This window comes from Polypterus senegalus, chromosome 17, assembly GCF_016835505.1.
Source record: "Polypterus senegalus isolate Bchr_013 chromosome 17, ASM1683550v1, whole genome shotgun sequence".
Lineage (NCBI taxonomy): Eukaryota > Metazoa > Chordata > Cladistia > Polypteriformes > Polypteridae > Polypterus > Polypterus senegalus.
In genome coordinates, this window is record NC_053170.1 from 20,629,971 (window position 1) to 20,650,215 (window position 20,245).

At 36.5% G+C, this 20,245-nt stretch overlaps 1 protein-coding gene and 1 non-coding gene across 2 annotated transcripts; both read left to right on the forward strand.

Annotated features, from left to right (window-relative positions):
- The first annotated feature begins 994 nt into the window (after positions 1–994).
- LOC120518248 lies at positions 995–1,131 on the forward strand. The gene has a single exon (XR_005631214.1). It is a non-coding gene; the product is annotated as a U11 spliceosomal RNA (small nuclear RNA).
- Positions 1,132–4,796: 3,665 nt separating this feature from the next.
- Positions 4,797–18,247, forward strand: taf12 (TAF12 RNA polymerase II, TATA box binding protein (TBP)-associated factor). The gene is made up of 6 exons (XM_039739582.1): positions 4,797–4,904; positions 8,624–8,896; positions 9,580–9,657; positions 11,655–11,769; positions 15,790–15,878; positions 17,461–18,247. The coding sequence occupies exons 2-6, from the start codon at positions 8,708–8,710 to the stop codon at positions 17,494–17,496; spliced, it is 507 nt and encodes a 168-aa protein (XP_039595516.1). The 5' UTR covers positions 4,797–4,904; positions 8,624–8,707; the 3' UTR covers positions 17,497–18,247.
- Positions 18,248–20,245: the final 1,998 nt, after the last annotated feature.

Genomic DNA, 20,245 nt, shown 5'->3' on the forward strand with positions numbered 1-20,245 from the left:
GGGCGACTGATTATCTCCTGGAAATGGCACCATTGCTTTACAGGGATTTGACTGTGCTTGTTACAAAAACACATTTCAGGATTTTAAAATCATATTTGATTCTTGAAGCATTATAAAAAAAACATACTTTCCTACTTTGAATACTGAGCCGGGGCGTCGTTAGGATTTGCAGAGATCAGGGTCTACGCTTAGTGCCGTCTGTGATTTTTCGCTCACAGTCGAATAAAATCTTTAAAGAGTGACTTGGGGGCGTTGAGTGAAGTTGGGCTTTTAGTGGCGTCTGTCCAATATACAAAATCCAAGAGTTGGAATCAGGAAGATCAAGGACTAAGCGCCACAAATCAGAGGATAAAACCCACAAACCCCCCGACGACAATGGTATAACCGCTCATGAAGACTAACGTCCACTCTTCCAACTTAATGTATTGAGGAAAGGGGCACATTTGTTTTTCTTATAATCACGTAAATGTATGTTATTTATAAATGTGATTCTGGACTGATATTTAAATAAGGATCAACACTTACAACTTGAAATGTATGCTTGGGATCAACTAACTGTAATCCTACGATCCAAAAACTTCCTGAAAAATAGAAAGAAAAAAAACTCCCATGAACAAAAAACACAATTTGCAACCCTGCACTACAAAGACAACACAAACGTTTTAATCTCAGTGTGTGATTCAGTGTATTACCGACCTTCTCCACCAGAAAATGACGAGCACTTCCGCCTGAGGCGGGGCAACGGTCCCAGCATTCCTGTTTATTTGCATACAGCAACGTTGGGTAAACGTTTGCTACCTTTTTGACAGAAAATAAATCATGTCTGTTTATTTGATTACTTTTAAGATCCGACGAGCATTACTAAGACTATAACATACGTGGCACGATCTGATGGAATGTGAGAAATAAAAAAGATTACACTATAATTTCATAGATACTCTGCGGCACAATATACTCAAAATGAAGGGGGTTACACCTCGGCGTACAATTCGTTAAAAAGGGCTTTTGCTGTGAATAGCACAGAGAAGGAATGATTATTCGTTTCTTCTTTGCGGAATCGAAATCAAGAGATTCCGGAAGCATAATTTTTGCAAATTCGGGCTGCTGATGATCAAATGTCTCGGCGCCCGTACAATAACGGTTAATAATAGAAAAAGGCAGTTTATGTTTTAAGCTCAAAAATGCAAACGGTCGCTATCAATATTTCGTTTTCAAGACCAATACCGTGGAAAACTTTTACTTTGTATGCAATTAGAACGAGAAGGTGTCAGATACGATTTGTACAGAGGTTTACACATTTTTTTCCTGGAATTTGCATTATCTTTACTGTGGTAAACTCCTAATGTATATACAATATATGCTCTTGTATATTTACAAGAAGGGCTGAGCAAATATTGTGGACATTTACTTGTACTTATAGTGCCATCTACAGGTAATACTGCAACATGAAAGTCACAAATGCACGGGACAGACATAAAAGACATAATAAAACACAGGACGTTCTTTGTTCCCAGAGGGAAATTTGTTTTTTTTTTTACAGACGCTCTTAAAAAAATAAACACGTACTGTATGTAGATTTAAAAAACAAACACACACACTTAATGGTCTGAGCACATTAATGATTAAAAAGGGCAAAAAAGAAAAATGTCTTGACTTGACAGCAAGGTATTATGCAGGCATATGGCTATTGGTATAAAGGAGCCCCAGTTATGTTTCTTGAACTCCTCAGTGTTAGTGTGTCAGAGAGAGAATTTGCAGAGTTGATCATAATGGCACTCAACTTTGTCTTCATTTTCTCCCCTATTACAACTACTGTACCAGGGTTTACCTATTCCGGTACCACTTCTGCTGTCAACAATGCCCTTGTAGAACTCCCCTTAAGGCCATATGACTTTTGATGACTTTTCCAGTGATTTTTCAGTTGTAGACTTCATTTCCGTAATCTTAGAAAGTCGGAAACAGTCAGCAACACTACTGTGAAAGTCAGTCATCTAGTCTCACATACCCAGCGACTCAGTTTAACTAATTAACAAGTTGCTCCATGGTCTTCAGTCATTGGGGCAGGCTCTCAGTGCATTGGGCTGACACACAATGAATGCTCATCTGGAAGTACAATGATTATGATGCAATGATGAGGAATAAGAAATGCAGGTGTTTTGGATGTCACAAATAGAAGAAAAAGAAATATATGCTTGATGTTTCATGTAAAGAATGGATAAAACAAAAAAGGGCATAGATTGCAGCTAAAATCATTGTAGCCCTTGTCAGGGCGTAAAATATGCCAAAGATTCTCACCTTGAAAGAAGGCTCTAGGAGTCAGAGGATAGGTAAACAGAATAATTAGTTTTATTGCAATAAACAATAACACAGACTCAACCCAATTAGGCCAAACTGAGTTAAGCCCCAAACAAACCAAAAATCAAAGTTCATATAATCATTTTTTTATCATCTTGACCTTGCTTGTAACCATTCTATGAACAATTCAGCCTATTCTGATTCCCTACTTCAGCTGGCTTCTCACGGGCCCTTTCTTGTCCACTAATATTGTTCTCAACTTATCACTTGTCTTCATTCTTGGCTTCCCTTATTTCCTAACCAGCCTTCAAACAACAGGTGTTCCCCCTTCTCTGACCTCGGGCAGTTTCTGTTAATCATTCTCCCCCTTCTCTGTCTTTCTGAGTTTCTAAATATTGGTGGTTTCTCTCTGAGCTTAACTAAAAAAGGAACAATTTACTTTGGCATACCTAATTCATACTAACTTTAATGCTTACAGAAGTTCTTACTATGTTTACATCTATCCATGCCAATACATGACTTTTCATTTTCTATACCCTTAACCCTTCAAACAGCACTGGCTCCGTCAGACAGCACACTATTGGCTGTCAGAAAAAAGAGGCAAGAACAGCTGTGCTAGAAAGTCATCGTGCAGTTTCTAAATTAGACATGCCCAGTGATTTTCAGTTGCTTAAACTGACATGGTTCCAGGATGAGACTGGCACATCCATTCGACATGTCTGACCTACCCAACGACTAGCAGTTGCATAATGTGAACCCCTTGGCCTCTCTACTGCCATGCTATCCTCCTGCCTTTAAGCTCCCCAGTTACATTCCTTGCTTTCCTACTTTCAAGGCTCTCTACATATACACATTGCTGCCCCCTGGTGATGTCTCCATTTTACTTGCATGACAATACATTCGGTTTTAGGTTGATAGAGGTAGTGCACTCCTGCAAGTAGTTTGGTGTCAACATCAATGACAGGTTGAACTGGTCACTTAACACAGAGGAACTACATAAAGGGCAGCACAGACTCTTTAACGTGGGAAGTGACATCCTTCATGTATTTTACAACTCTGTGATGGCCAGTGCAATCTTCTACGCTATGGTGTGCTGGGCCGATAACATCTCTTCACAAGAGGCCCACGGAATCAGCGAGCTAATTACACACTCAGTTATGGGATGCACTTTGGATCCCCAGAAGGCAGTAGTGAAGGTGAGAATGAAGGCAAAACTGAGAGCCATTATGAACAAAGCTGCACATCCTCTCTCTGACACACTGGGTATGAGGTGTGACCATTTAACTCCAGGAATGAACATGTAGTGTGTGCTAGTGGCTATTGCCTCCTTCTCCTTCTGCAGCTATGCATTAAGTTAGAGGACATTGGTCCTGCTGGAAACATACCATACTGTGTTTCTGGAATACATTTAAGTTTGTCATATTGCAGTGGTTGTCAGAAATGTCTGAAAATCTTAGTCCTTTCGTGGCAGTTTTTATTTTTGGGAAAGCTCAGAAATTATAAGGGGCTAAGTCAGGTGAATAGGGTGGATAATCTAATTTGGTAATTGGTGATCCATTTGACAGGCCATAGTTCAGTTCTTTCCTTTGAAAATAATCCTGTAACCTTTTAAGCAGTTCTAAAGAGTACTAATGACTGACTGTCCCTGTTTAATGCACTCATAATGGACTATTCCCTTATTATTAAACAAAAAAAACAAAACAAAAACATGATTTTTACGCACATGGGTGACACTACTTTGCCGCTCTGACAATTAAACTATCATATATCGTACTTTGATCTAATAAATGATTCGGCAGAGGACTCCTTCATATCAGTGGCACCAGGCCTTTATAATGACTCACTGAGTGTCAAGTCATAACTTTTCTTTCATTCTGGTGTATATATATTTGTTTATTTAAAATTTAAAATATCCACCTATATTTCGATCCATCTATTTAACATTTTACTATTCAAATTTTTAATATCGTCTTCAATACCATGACAAGGTAGCCCCTGATAATGCTACAAAACTGCAGAGTTCATATAAAAATCTGTAAAAACCGCACAAAACTTACCTGGTATTTAACGTTTAAGCCTCTCACATTCTTATTACGTATGGAAATGTATGACACAAACCATAAACTCATAACGTTTGTTATTTTTTGATAGTTACTATCAAACTACAGTATATTAATAAGTTCACTTTTTTCTTTTTAAATGTAAGTTCTTAGTCCCATGTCGATGAGTTACTAAAAGAGTACTGGGCATAATTAAAAACTAACCCCGCCGAATACATGTATCACCCTTGAGTTAATGGCAGCTCACACCGCAACAGACCGGACCATCACAGTCCACTCCTCACGCGAACCACCGAGTCTGTCCGTCTGTCCGTCTGCCGTTTTGTTTTGTCGCCGCGACGCCCGACGTTTCCAGCTAATTGCAGCGGCTAATCGACCGCCTACATCTGTAAGTGACGAATCAGCGTTGCGTTTTACTGTGTACGTGAGGTCACTGGCAATAGTAAACGCCTTGCCTGTGCCCCGGAAGTGAATTCGTGAGCAAAATTGTGAGTTGTGCTGTCGGAGTAGCAGCATAAGACATGGGGAGCTAGACGACGGAATTCGATGGTGAGTATCCGACGGACTACCGATGTCGGTTAGTTGGGTAGAATCCGTAAAGCTGGTAAGCAGAATACAGTGGTAAGGAAGGGCTACGTTTTGTGCGGGGTGTTAGGAAGGAAGCAGTGGGTTTATTGAAGCTGTTTTTATTTATTTTCTGACCACGGTAAGTATAAGCAAAGAAGGAAAATGAAACCGACATCTACTTCATATGACAAATATATGCGTATTCTTTACAAGGTTATTGATTCTCCGTTGAGTATATGGACTTCTCCATATTCACACACTTTATGGAAAAATCAAGAAAACATCTTTATGCTTTTTTATCTAGTTGGCATTCTTATAAATTGCAGCTTTGGATGTCACTCCGATGACTACAACCAACCGAAGTGTTATTTCTTTTTTTTTGTGAATTTGGGTGTTCTGAGGTTTCATGAAATCATTTGTTTTGCCACATTTGTACCTTAGCCAAGTACCTCTTATCTCGACACTCAATATTTTATGTGATGCGTTCTCCGAACTTTTTCTTCGTTGTGGCGACGAAGTGGAATCTTATTCCGCCAATCAGTCCGTGCTTAAGATTGACATGTCTGCTTTGCTTTTAGTCTTGAATCATTGCCACTGATTCAGTAATGCATTATAAATAAGCAGTTTTAAGAAATGTGTTTTTCGGGAGAAATCCTAAATCGGTACAAAAGTGAGCATTGATTGTTTCACAACGAAACTTTGTCCCTAAATGATTTGTAGAGCGTTAGGCAGTATGGCGTAGCGGTTAAGGTCTTGGGATCTCAAATCTTGAGGTTGTGGGTCCAAATCCCGATATTGACATCGTATGACCACGAGCAAGTTTACATTGGCCTGTCAATTGAAAATAAACAAGGAAAGGTAACTAATTTATCACAAATATTGTAAGTCGCCTTCGAAGTAAATGAAAATATAGAAGACACCTGTAACTATGCTTGCTTGAGCCCAGCCAGTACTTGGATGGGGGGCCAATATAGTAAAAAGCTGGATTGTTACTAGAAGAGATGTTAGTGTGGCTAGCATGGGGTGCTTACCCTGTGGTCTGTATGTAGGTCCCAATGCCCCAGAGCAGTAACAGGGACATAGTTGTAAAAATTAGCATGTCCAATAGATGAGATGTAAACCAGAAGACTCGAATCTCTGTGCTCATAAAAGATTCCTGAGCATCTTTTGAATGGTATAGGCTCTTTTCCCATGTAGTGGCTAAATTGCACACCACGTCCTCGTAATTCTGACCCTCTAATTATCCCTTGGCCCTTATTGTCTATCTGTCTGCTTCTCACCCCTTCACCACTTGATAGCTAATTTGTGTTCAGTGTAGTGGCACATAAATGGCTGAAATTGCTCCACAGAGGTGGATGTTCACTGTGATTGTGGTTGAAGTAGTTTTTCACTGTCTATGCAAAGCACTATATAAATCATGTAATTAATTACGTTCTAGTGTAGTAAAAAATTGCCATGGTCACCAAAAAATTCTTCAAAAGTAAGTTCCTGCAAGTTTAATTGAAAAGCATTGCATCACTCAAATTAGTTATTAATCTTGTCGGTAGTAGGTTTTGAGTACAGTCACAAGGAAATTAATAAATAACATTATAGTACAAATTATTAACACAACTATTTAAAGAATGGATGAATATACTGATCATTTAGCAGTGTTACATAGTAAAAGGCAAAAAAATCGGTAAATGGCAACTACTAGTTGCAAAATTAAAACTTAGTAAAGTAGATGTTGGCATTTATGCAGGAGTTAAGTGTTAAAATTCAAGAAAAAAATAGTAAAGATACAAAACCACTTCAAGTTTTAGCTGACTAAAAACTGAAAAGGAATTTGCAGATTGTAGTGCGTCTAAGGTTTAGAGAAAAGATATTATAAATTAGAACAAGTAATTAAGAAATCCTTTTTTTAAACCTGATGTAGTAGATGATGTTGTGACTGACATTTTTGGGCATATTGTTGTTTTTAATTGATATTTTTGTCTAATCTCTCAATTTTTATCACTGTTGTGTCTTATCTGAGAGCTTGAGGGAGCCAGAGTGCAAAGCATAAACTTTGTAGTTTGAGTACAAGGATAGATATGCACGTGTGGTTTATAACACTGAGAGAAACAAGAGGTGTTTAAACTGTTGTAAGAAAATGCTCTTCTCCAGAGCAAATCACTATGAAACAAGGTTGAAAATTTAAAATCTCACAGTGAGGAGTAATATGCCATTACATGGCAAAGGCCAGAATTTCAATCTAAGATACAGATTGTTTGTTAATCACAAGAAATTTGTGTTTTCTGTTGAATCCTAGGGTGCACATTGTAGAAAAAAATCTTGAGTAATGGACTTTCTGACAGACAATTCAGAGGCTCATGATGATATATTGAGAATGTCCTGTAATTATTTTTTACTGTCTGTTTATTTAATATGCATTATAGCAAAACAATCTCTTGTAAGCTGCTTGTATTTCCATGTATTTTTGTACATTTACATATGTAAAACTTTAAATGATAACATATTTAGTCAGTATTTAATGTCATGTATAAGCATTGGTTTATTGTTTATCTTTTCTTGCACAGTTCAAACCAGCAGTACTTTTTTGGCATTTGTCTGCCAGTGTACCACTACATCATGAAATGTTTCACTTTAAACAAAAATAAGTGACATTATCAATTTGTGGATGGTAAAAAGTTTCTTTGTTTAAAATATATTTTTCATGTGTAAGTCTTTGTATATGTAGTGTTTATTCCTCCTCCTTTTCATAGCAGCCATTCTAGCATTGTCTGCTTAAATTTGTGTTGATATATACTTGTGTGCTGTCTGTAAAGCCTGACTCATTGACACAAACACCTTCCATGTCAATATGCAACCTTGGGGTGGTGATTGATGAGCACCCATTTTCCTCTGACCACATTTCAACTATCTCTCATTAATACAGATCTGTATGACATCAGATCATATCTGGCTGGTAATGCAGCACTTCAGTTCCAGGCTTTGGTCTTGCCATGTTTGTATTACTGAGACAATCTGCTATCAGGAGGACCTGCATGTGCCATCAGGTCACTGCAAATAGTCCAAAATGTAGCAGCCTGTCTTGTATTCAACCAGCCAAGTCAAATGCGTGTCGTGTCACTCCTCTTTTCAGGCTACTACACTGGCCCCTGTAGCAGGACAAATTAAGTTCAAATCATTGATGCTTTCATACAGAGTAGTCAGTGGGTCAGCACCTGTGTATATAGAGACATTGGTGAGGTGTTCTACTCCTTCTCACCCTCTCAGGTCTGCCAGTGAACTGATGATGATGATGCTCCCTCTGCGTGGTATCACATTTCAATCCAGACTCTTTTCATATATATCTCCTTGTTCGTGAAACAAGCTGCCTATCCCTTTCTGAACTGTTGATTCCCTCCATGTGTTCAAGAAGCAATTATAAACCCTGCTGTTCTCTGAATATCTGTCACATTGTTAGTGTTTTTTACTCTCTGGATATCTGTCATACTGATATTTTTTGTTATGCTAGCTTTATAGCTCTTCACTTGTGGTGATCAACTTTTGTAACCAGTCCTGCTGCCCTTGTTCAAGACAGTCGTAGACTGATTTTAATCAATTCTGTTTGACCTCTTTTAAAACTCGCTTTGGATGAAGCCGTCTGCCAAGTAAATAAATGTAAATGTACGCTTTTAGAATTTAACACAATCTCATTTTCTTTTTCCAATATTTAGATCATTATTCCTGGTCCCCACAACCCCTGAACAAATTCAGATCCTTTCAAATCTCATGCTATCCAGACAAAAGCCTAGAAGAGTATGAATCAGTTCCAGTCACAACCTTTAATCAACCTTTCCAGCTATTCTTCTACTGTGAAAACAGAGACTGCCAGCACTCCTCCTATTACTACTACCATGGCAAACAACACAGCTGTGGCAGCAGCAGCAGCGACTAAAATGCCAAGTGCTCCTGGACCTGCTGGACGACTGAGCCCTGAAGGCACACAGGTTGGTGACGCCAAAGATCTACATTTTCTTTTTAATAATAACTGGACAGGCATTATAAACAGTAGTTGTGGGTGGTCATGTTTGACAGAAAAATTAACATGCATGTTTACTAAATTTGTTCAGATTTTTTTTAGTAAGTAAATATTTTATTGATATTCCAACCTCATAATATCAGATTAGGCAAAGTGCAGCCACATTGTGCATCTGCAGAAGGTAATTAATAAATAAATCGAAACAAATATAAAGGTTATTTTCATGCTGTAAACAAGGAAAAGAAGGCTGAAGATGCAACATATTGGCTATAAAGCCCTTGTTAGTTGTCAGTGCCACAAGAACTAGTAAACACACAAAATATTCAGGATATTTTTATTTGCAAGAATAGTTCAACAATTTAAAGATAATTTTATAGCAAATCTTTTCAAATCAAGTTTGCCACATAGTAGAGCTCATAGAAATAGGCATTTAGTTTGAAGAATCTCTTAATTTTATTTGTGACAAGTGTAGCTTCCTTATTGTTGGAGCATAAAATGCTCTCTCCTTATTGGGGCTATGTACATACAGTATATGCTGTGTATATGTGTGTTTAAATATACTTTTTTGCCAGTAGTTAACTGTGCTGTCAGCTTCATCAAAAGATCAAAGTAAAAGAACATTCATTTTTAGTTTTTATGGTATATTTACAGGTACTGAGTAAAAAGAAGCTGCAAGACCTGGTGAGAGAAATCGATCCCAATGAACAACTGGATGAGGATGTTGAAGAGGTAAGACATCAGGCACTTTCATTTATGACTTGTTTGTTAACTTTGTCTACATAACCAGTTGGTTTATGATCTGAAGGCATAGAGCTTCGTATTTCATGACTGAGGAGAGGAGTGTTATAAAATATAATCCATAATCCTAATTTTTGCCTAGGATTGCTTTTGGTGATCATTTTTAATAGCAGCAGAACAAGTCAAAGCATATATGTAATTTTCAGTTATAAACTGTTGTTGAATTAACAAATTATTGTTAGTCACTTAATTGTGCATCAGGCCTCCAGGTAGTGCGTACCTGTTTGAAGGATCATGGCTATGCACTGGCTGTCTGTCCCACATTTGCCACATAATATTGAAAGGGGCTTCCTCTCCAATGCTTATTTTTGTTTGATTTCCTAATAAGACAATCATAAATCAGTTACTAAAGGTTAGTGTTGAGGTTTCTGGTTTAATCCCCACCCATCAATACAGTTAGTTTGGAGCAATCTACTCAATAAGCACATGCTCCAAATTTAAAAACTGAATGTAAATGGTTGTGCTAAGTATCTGTACTTGTAAAGTGCTTTGGGATATATTCAGTATATACAGGCTCTATATAAAATTACAGTTGGTTGTTTAGATAAAAAACGTATATACTCGTATATTGTAGTGGATACATTTATGAATAGCACATCTCTGGTAATCTGATCTTTGATACCAGAGAGCTGAATGGTCATCTTCCAGCACTTGACCGATGTTCAATTTGCATGGGAAAATACAGTTTACATTTCTGTGAATAATCCATCAAAAATGTTTAGTTTATACATTTCTTTGTATGTTGTGAGTATAGCAGCAATTAAAGATTTTCATTACAAAATGATACTTTATACAATATATCCACTTTAGCCAAACCAAGAAAAAAAAAAAACTTTTTGTTGTGACAAAATGCAACTGAGAATAGGCGTAGTAGTAAATTTTATTAGATAAGAGATAAAGTTTAAAAAGGCATTTGTTTTTTTACCTTTCTCACGAAATACTATATATCCTTATAAGCAGTGAACACAAATAAAGTAAATTAAATTAAAACAAGTTATGTAGGAGAAGTTGAATAATAGAAGACTATTAAGGACATACTTGAAACAAAAGCATGGAGGAGCTGGAAAGAGAAAAAACAAAAAGTTTAAATACCTTCATAAATACACAGCAATGAAAGTCATGAAGATGGTATCAAGCAGATCCATAAAGATCAGGAAAAAGTGAATAAGTCGTTATTTAGAATATAAATCGCTCTTAATAGTACATGCACTGTATATTGAGAGTCTTCTCACAAAATTGGTGAAACAACTGTTACATAAGTGATAAGTAGGCAATGGGCAATAAAATCAGAAAAAATAACTTTTATTGAAGAAAGATTTTACCCCACACACTGCAGCACTAAAAAATGGTAATCCTAATGATGTACTTACTTGTGCATATGGAGGAACATTTGGTAATCATTTGTAAGCCCAGCTTTATCCTTATAGTGAGGAGGATTTTTTTCCCCTTCCATTTGAAAGTTCTGCCATGTCAGTTACTTAGTAAATTGACGGGCAGTTGCAGTCCGAGTCTTGGCGCGCATTCTTTTGATGAACATGGTTGTGCATTTCTAGTGCTTCCTGGACTTCGTCAATTTGTAATAAACACTTTGTATCCCATTAAAGAAGGTTTAAACTCCTTCTATAGTGCCTGAAACAAAGCCTCAAGTTGCATGGTGCTCATTCAATGTAGCTTTGACCTGTTATTGATTATGCATTAACTTCACATCATATTTATTAATGTTATTTCTAGTTTTAACTCTCCTTTATTGTTTTTATTTTTTGCATGTGTATTAATTTAAAACCTGCTTGTCGCTGACCTTGCCTAGCTTTTAGTTACAAGTCAGTAGTAAATGTGAGACATATTTATATGGCTGTTTTTATCTGTGCGTTTTTATTAGTTTCGATCTGCATTTTCACAAGTTTAGCACCTTTTGCTCCTTTTTCTAGATGTTACTCCAAATTGCAGATGATTTTATTGAGAGTGTGGTGACGGCTGCCTGTCAGCTCGCACGTCATCGCAAATCCAATACTCTAGAGGTTAAAGATGTCCAATTGCATCTGGGTAAGTCTTCCCTGTCTATACATATTTTATTACGTCAAACTATATTTAATAGTGAAATTAGTTACAATAAATCTGTGTGCTGTGCTGGCAGTCACAATCTCTAAAAATATATATGTACTTGGAAACCTCTCTCTTGTTTCTTGTTGATTTTAGCTTTAATATATTTTAGAAACATTTTTAAAAATGGTCTCCTCTTTTAAGTCAGTGGGAAACCGATGTTTTATACTATCTGAAATTGGAAAAAATCAAATACTCAGAGGATCTGTACAGATTTTTTTCAAAACATGGCAGGATCTAATCAATAATATTTTAGAATAAGCTCTTAAAGCACCGAGGAAGCAATTATTTCCGCATTTCTTTTTCATCTCTATTGCTTATCAGACTCATCAATTTAGGTATGTTTACAAGTCATAAGTTTTACCCCATTGGCCACGCTCTCTCTCTCAGGGGTGGGGGTCGACTTGTTCTCAATCCTACTTTTTGTAAAAATTGATTTTTTTGTATGGAATGATTACAATAAAATTAATAATAAAAAAAAAAGGTCCATAGAGCACTTCAATGTAAATGTCACTTGTGGTACTATAGAACATCACTTAATGAATGATTTTATAATATAATACAATCAATTTTATTGTACAGTGTACAATCAAGTACGTTACATTTATTTGTGTACATGTAATAGCCATAAGTTAGAGTAAATTGAACAAGAAATTTAATAAAATGAACAATTTAATTAATGTTTAATGTGGAAACTAAGTACAAATGATGTACTGTAAACAAGCTGCATAGATAGACAGATTGGTGTAGGGGTGGCTTGATGCCTCCGTGGTCCTAAACGTTTACAGATCTAGGTGTTTGTGTGTTCATTTCATTCTTTTCAACATCCAGCATATGCTCTGTTATAAACAAAATGATTGTCCTCCATCTTCACTTATAAGTTTCTTTGAGTGTCCGAGTGCATGTGCATATATGCATGCTTGTGTATGTCGTTTGTGTGTACATGTACAGTACAGGCCAAAAGTTTGGAGACACCTCCTCATTCAATGTGTTTTCTTTATTTTTATGACCATTTACATTGGTAGATTCTCACTGAAGGCATCAAAACTATGTATGAACACATGTGGAGTTATGTGCTTAAATAAAAAAGGTGAAATAACTGAAAACATGTTTTATGTTTTAGTTTCTTCAAAATAGCCACCCTTTGCTCTGATTACTGCTTTGCACACTCTTGGCATTCTCTCTGAGCTTCAACAGGTAGTCACCTGAAATGGTTTTCACTTCACAGGTGTGCCTTATCAGGGTTATTTAGTGGAATTTCTTGCTTTATCAATGGGGTTGAGACCAGCAGTTGTGTTGTGCAGAAGTCAGGATAGTTGGACGATCATTTATTTTTCAACAGGACAATGACCCCAAACACACCTCCAGGCTGTGTAAGGGCTATTTGACCAAGAAGGAGAGTGATGGAGTGCTGTAAATGGTCATGAAGAAAAAGAAAATGCATTGAATGAGGAGGTGTGTCCAAACGTTTGGCCTGTACTGTATATTTAAATAAATTTTATGTATCTCAACAACTATTCATTCAAAACTTTTGCTAATAAGTAGTCCTGAGCCTATGATTAAGCAGAGCAGTATATTACATAAATACTGGAATAAACTGGAGCAAAACAATAGACCTGTGGCCTTTAACAAGAAAAAACTGGTCAAAACAAGCACAATGCAACCTGTTTGAAAAAGGTTAGGTTAATTCTTTTGGGAAAAATGATGGTTACACATTCATCAGCTCTTCTCTGCATTTTGAACATCATAAAATCAGAATGTGAATGATAATGAATTTTTGGCCCCATCACCAAACTTCTATGTACATGAAAGTAAAAATGTATAGCAGTTGAGTGAAAAAAATAGGATTCTGTAATTTTTAGAATATAGAGTAGAGAATTATTTTGCATCTTTGTGTTTCTAGAACAGTGGTCCAAAAAATTGGTGGTATGTCATTTTTATATTTTCACTTTATAAAAGAGCAAAATAGTCCAACAGTACAAAAGACTATTATGTGGGGGAGTAATCTAGGACAAGTGAAATATCTTTATTTTAATCCAGTCTTTTATGTTTTAATTGTAGAAGACGAGACAAGTTAAGAATTTCACTGTATTCTGTACTGGCGACAATAACAACCCTTTAAACCTGTAATATTACATAAGTGTCAATTGTGCAACAAAAGCTTTAATGAGCAATTGAAAAAGTTAAACGCTTAAGTGAATTACTCTGAATAGAATAGGCATATTGCATATGATATATCCAAGTTATGTTTTAATATAGCTTTGCAGGGAATATATAGAATGTTCGTTCAGTGTACTTAAAATATAAATACACCTGTCTGGCTTTTAAATTGTACATAATGTCAAATAAAGCCTTGATAAGAATATATTAATATTAATCTGGATAGTTTTATAAAAATATCAGTTTGGAGGTAGTATATTTACATTGCTGGTAGCAGCAGCACCCCTTCAATGGCTCCAGTTCTGCCTTTTTACATACTGCCATCATCCATTATTCACTTTGTATTGGTGTGTGTGTGTGTGTGTGATTTTTGTAATGTGTGTTCCTTTACGTTAAATATGATAGACATCTGTTTTTTTTTTTCTTAAATGTATCCATTAATCTATGAATGTGTTTCAGTAATTCCAAAATACAGTGGAGGCTATATTAAGTTTGTTAAACTTTGGATGCTTAAGTTGTTGTACAAGGCATATCTGAAATGTTTACATGCCCAATTAGATCAGTTTTTTTAGGTAATCCGTCAGCCCCCCATTATATTTTGCAGTTTGCCTAAGCTGTCTCCCATTTCAACCTAATATATGATGCTGTTTAAATTAAACACAACATATTCTTAGTTGCCATCAGTTGTGGGGTAGTCATTTTATAGAAGTGCGGAGTGGTTTTGTCACACTTCGATAGATGGTGGCTTTCATTTTTTATAGACCTCATTGTTGCATCTGTTTTCTGGATTCACACCATATCTGCTCTGTTACACTTGAGCACCTTGAAAATTTGGACTCGGCACCAATGCATTGCAGGCTCAGTCATCAGGTGCCCGAGTCATTGATTACCCTAACATGCACAGCTTCAGGGAAATGGAAGGAGAACCCACTGTGACACTGTGGGAGTGCGAGCCAAACTCAAGTTAAATCCATTAGACAGCAATAATAGTCCCTGTACTATTGTACTCCTTTTTTAAAATAAATTAATATATATGTTAAGGGACCTGGCTTTGATTTATAACAAGCACAGTTTGGATTTTATTTTCTTTATGGTTTTCCACTTTCTCTTGATGTTTCTGTTAGCCTACTTTTTTACTTTTAAAGTTCTGCATGTCAGTTATTGTAGTTTTCAATTTCTTGGGTAGTTTCTTTTGTATAAACCTATGTTGAGTTGTTCGCGCCATATTAGAATGTTTTCTTTTGTTTATTTAGTTTTGATGGTAACATATTCTTTTTCATGTTCTTGTACTTTTTTCTGCTTCATGAACCCTTGGAGGATAATGATGTTGTAAAATGCAACTTGCAGAGTTACGGTTTAACACGTACTCGGTCTTATTCAACCCCAGTTATTGCAGTGGGTGTAAGCTTTTGGACAATCTCTTCAAATGTACATGGGGTAGGAATAGTTAAGTCTTTCCAATTGGAATTATGTAATGGTTACTATTATTTGGTCAAATCTTCAGATCATAATTTAACAGCATATCACTACTGCAAATTGTTTTTTACAGTATTAGCTGTTACTGATTTTTCTGCCTGTGTACTATTGGGCACTAAGCCCACTGACGGACTCTTCTAAGAATATAATTCTAGAGTGCAACACAATTGTTTACCTGTGTATGCTAATACAAAATCAAAATTATATTAAGGATCATTTAAAAGCTAATTTGAAGCCACTTAACTTGCATGAATGAAACCCTCATATGTTGGTTTGAGTGTATTAGTTGAATATTTTAATCCTTTATAATCTGTATGCTTTTTGCAGAGCGCCAGTGGAACATGTGGATTCCAGGTTTTGGTTCAGATGAAATTAGACCCTATAAGAAAGCTTGTATGACAGAAGCCCATAAACAGGTTAGCTATGGTATTCTTTTAATGGATATGTGGACTGCAACACTGTATTAGTGGTACATTATACTGGATTTTTTCTAAGGGAATTTCAGACTATTAATGGTAGTAATTCGGTATTAATCAAGTTAAAGTTTACTTCGCTCAGATTTTGAAGTCCACCGATTAACTAGTGTCATCTTAAGAAACGGTGACTTCCTTTAAGCTGCATTTTTAACATTTTAACAACAAAATACAGAGCGACATGTTTTGTTTTTACACATATGTTTTCACTACCATAACAGCATCCAGTGAATAATAAATAAAGATAACAGCAGGAACTGCTTCAGGCAAACCCTTTAAATAAATGCAGTGATGCACTGCTCTGTGTCATTAGCTCGGTTATAGCAAATTAATTTGCACATCAGTGGGGTGTTCTTGTAATTGTTGCTGTGGTTCAATTAAAATTTGTTATGGAAGATTTTTGCATATTAAATTAATCTGTAATTTGCATACATACATTTAAGACTAGAGGCAGAAGTATTTTTTTGCCTGTCTTTATAATATAACTGTAGATTAGGGCATGAGCACTACAGCTACACTGCAGGGACATTCCAGTGGCTCAAAGCGCAGGCCACAACAGTAACGGCTGCCTTTACACTGGCGTACATTTACTGGTTAGTTCATTTTAATTTGAGGTAAAACGTGACAGTGCAAAAAAATGTCTGGAGGAAAAAAAACAAATCTTTTTTCTTGAAGTTACTTCTGTAATTACAATATTCTTGTGGAGGAGCACGATGTTTATCAGTGGCACCTCATAAGTCGGTAATATACAGTCGGCCTTCATAAAGCAGATCCCACACAAGTTTCAGAAATGTCTTTTGATCTACAGTTTCTTTATCAAACCTTCTCTGTTTCAATGTGTAATATTTTATTTCATGTATGAATTCCTAGGGATAGAAAAGTGTATAGCTATAGTAAAGCAGAAGTGTAGAGTTTGATTTCAAATCTATAATTCTGTGAATTCTTCATGGCCCAGGCAAGGAAAGTTTTAAGCTTTTTCCAATAGTATTTTAAAAATGCAGACATGAAAAAATCTTTTCTTGAATGTGTAAATCAGTCAGTCATTCTCCAACCCGCTACATCCAAACAATATCTGCTGGAGCCAATCCCAGCCAGCACAGGGCGCAAGGCAGGAACAAATCCTGGGCAGGGCACACACACACACAGTACAATTTAGGATCGCCAATGCACCTAACCTGTATGTCTTTGGACTGTACGAGAACACCCACACAAGCACGGGGAGAACATGCAGACTCCACGCAGGGAGGACCTGGGAAGCAAACCCCAGTCTCCTTACTGTGAGGCAGCACCACCATGCCGCTCCCTGTGTAAATCCGATAAGACAAATTAACTAGAATGACATATTGGTGTAGAGAAGAATGGATATCTGAATTAACAAAATATTATCCAGAAGAGCACCTGTTTTATTTCAAATGAAATACACTAACCCGATCAGACAAATCAGTTTTTTTCTTTTTCTTTTCTTTTGCTCAAACTTACTTTAGTTTGAATCACATTTTAATTGTATGTTTTCCTTCTCTTTCAGAGAATGGCTTTGATTCGTAAAACAACCAAAAAATAGCGAAGTGGACGGACTGACATTCTTCTACTCTGTATGTTTGTGAGTGCGTGTGTGTGTATGCGTGCTGCACTTTTGAAGGATGTAGGATGTATGTGGTTTTTATTTTTTTGTTCTTTCCCTCTTTTATGCAATGATTGAGATCGGAATATATACAGATTAGGATCTGACTAACATACTTAAAAATTATTTTTTGTGGTTCCCAACATTTTTGCACTGGGGGGGAAATTTGGAACTGTTTACAAGAATCATACTTGTGAGGAAAATAACCAATCAAATAATGTGAAAGGATTACAATTATGGATGCCAGTCTTCTGTTGTCTTTAATTTTAGCATCGAAAGAAGGAAGCATGTTTGTCTGAAGCCTTTAGTTTCTATTTCATATCCTGAGTTGTACGGCATTGTTTTAGTCGGGGAAAGCACCTAATAAAAAAATCGAAAATGTGGTTTAATAGCTGGAAACTGTTACTTCAACCAGATCTACCTGAGTAAGCTGCTGACTCCCTGAATCGAGCACTCTGTTGCACTGTCAGCTGAAATGGCAGTGTTTTGTTTTTACTGTTTCACGATTAATCTGAATGAAGCCCTGACTTCTTGATTTATTTTACATAATGTAACTTAAAGATTCCTTCCCGGTGATATAAACTTGGAATATAGCGGCAGCCCCAGCAATTTTTTCTTTTATATCACTGTACCATTTAAGTACTAGCTTTTGTTCATTTTTGTTTTCTTGAATAAAAAGAGATTGACCTTTCTTCTGACTTACTTACGTTTTTTGTTTTTTTCTTTTTTTCTTTTCAGTTTGGTAGCTAAAACAAAAGCAAGCAAGTGATAACTTTAGCAATGTGCTTTGACCTGCTAACTTTCACGTGGAAACCATTAAGCCAAGCCTTTGTGTAAAAGGGTTTCCTACCTTGGCTCCTGGAGGCTGGTTTTTGTCCTGACCCTTTTCATATTTAAATCTTGATCCATACCGTAAATTGACGTCCTTTCTTATTCCGTTTTCCTCTGCTTTGTAGTAGCTCATTAACTGCTAATATTGGCAGTTTTAAAGGATTCTTCAAATCACAGCTCTTTATGGAAGAGGTGACATTTTGTAGCAAATCTCAACTTTTGAGGGGTGGTGAGGTCACCGATTTGTGTAGTAATGGTGCCCCCTATGATTTGAAAATCGGGGACCTCAGCCCTACTATACAAACCGAACAGTCTTGATAAATTGGATATGTTACACATTAAACATATTCAACTATTTACAAAGACAACATCAAAAAGTAATAAACATATGAAATGTACGCCCGTATTACTCCCCCAGACGATATATGCAGTCCAAAAAGTCCTCGCTGTTTGGCCAAACCCAAAATGTAACCCGAAATATTCAGTGAAATTGAAGTATTGCGTTATCTCTAACATTTACCCAGGATTCCTTTTTTTACCCTGTCATTGCTAGTTTATACAAATAATGCAGTATTATTATTCAATGAGTGCAGAGCATCAGGCTTTCTATCTATAGAGAATGATTCAGTGCGGCAGGATAAGGAGCAAATGTGAAGAAAATAAGTATCAAGTCATTGATGGAGCTGAACAACAGAGGGCAGGATTTGTGGAGTTTTAAATATTAATGTAAGCCCATTTGAGAAATACTTTTGCGTTTAATTAAGTCTGTCTTTAGTATTGCATTTAAGTGATCTACAGTTGCAGTCCTGTTTAAGTTCACTTTACCAAGTCTCTGTCTGCTATTCTACAGCAGTTTGACAATTATTTTTATTATTATTACTGGATTATTATCAACATTTGGTAGCCTGTATTTTTTGCCCTAATGTCTATGTACAGTGGGGGAAATAACTATTTGAATCCCCTGCTGAATTTCTAAGTCTGCTCACTTACAAAGAAATGAACAGTCTAATTTATATGGTAGTTTCATTTTAATGGCGAGAGGCAGAATATCAACCAAAAATCCAGAAAAAACACGACATAAAAATTATAAACTGATTTGCATTTCATTGAGAGAGTTAAAGTCTTTGATCCCCTACAACCCAGCCAGAATTCTGCCTCCCACAGATTGGCTCTGTGCCCACGTGGCACGCAGATTTCAATCAATCAATCAATCACAGATATTCCTGATCTGAACTCGTTACGTGTATAAAGCACACCTGTCCACAGAATTAATGTCTTCCATCCCAGCCTCTCCACCACCATGGGCGAGACCAAAGAGCTGTCAACGGATGTCAGGGACAAGACCTGCACAAGGCTGGAATGGGCTACAAGACCTTCAGCAAGAAGCTTGGTGAGAAGGTGACAACTGTTGGTGTGATTATTCGGAAATGGGTCATACTCAGCATTTCTCTTCCTCCAAACCTTGCGGGCCGAGTTTCACATTAAACGTTTAAATTGTTTTCAATAAATTATTTTGCGTTTTATTGTTTTATAGCTAATCTTCCTTTTTTTGAAACTTTCCGAAAGTAATTTATTGTTTGTCCGTTGTTCAGAGAATGCACAGCATTGGGAAGCCTATATACCAATCATGCCAAATAAATATAAATCTCGGGTGTGCGTCTATGTGTTGGGTTTGGGCGGGGATGAGGGAGTCACTGCAGGAATATAAAAACCAAAATCTGGCCTTTTTCGAGTGCAGCCCGGGTTTCTAGTTTTATTTTAAAATTTCATGAATCAAAATGGCTGCTGCTGACGGTTATAGCGTTCGGTATGTGTATCCTATACGACGATACGTCACGTACTGATTCTGAACTCGTTT

Coding starts and splice junctions, on each gene's coding strand:
- taf12 (XM_039739582.1), top strand. CDS start 8,708: ATGAATCAGTTCCAGTCACAACCTTTAATCAACCTTTCCAGCTATTCT. Junction 9,658..11,654: donor TGGATGAGGATGTTGAAGAG/GTAAGACATCAG, acceptor TCCTTTTTCTAG/ATGTTACTCCAAATTGCAGA. Junction 15,879..17,460: donor TGACAGAAGCCCATAAACAG/GTTAGCTATGGT, acceptor CTTCTCTTTCAG/AGAATGGCTTTGATTCGTAA.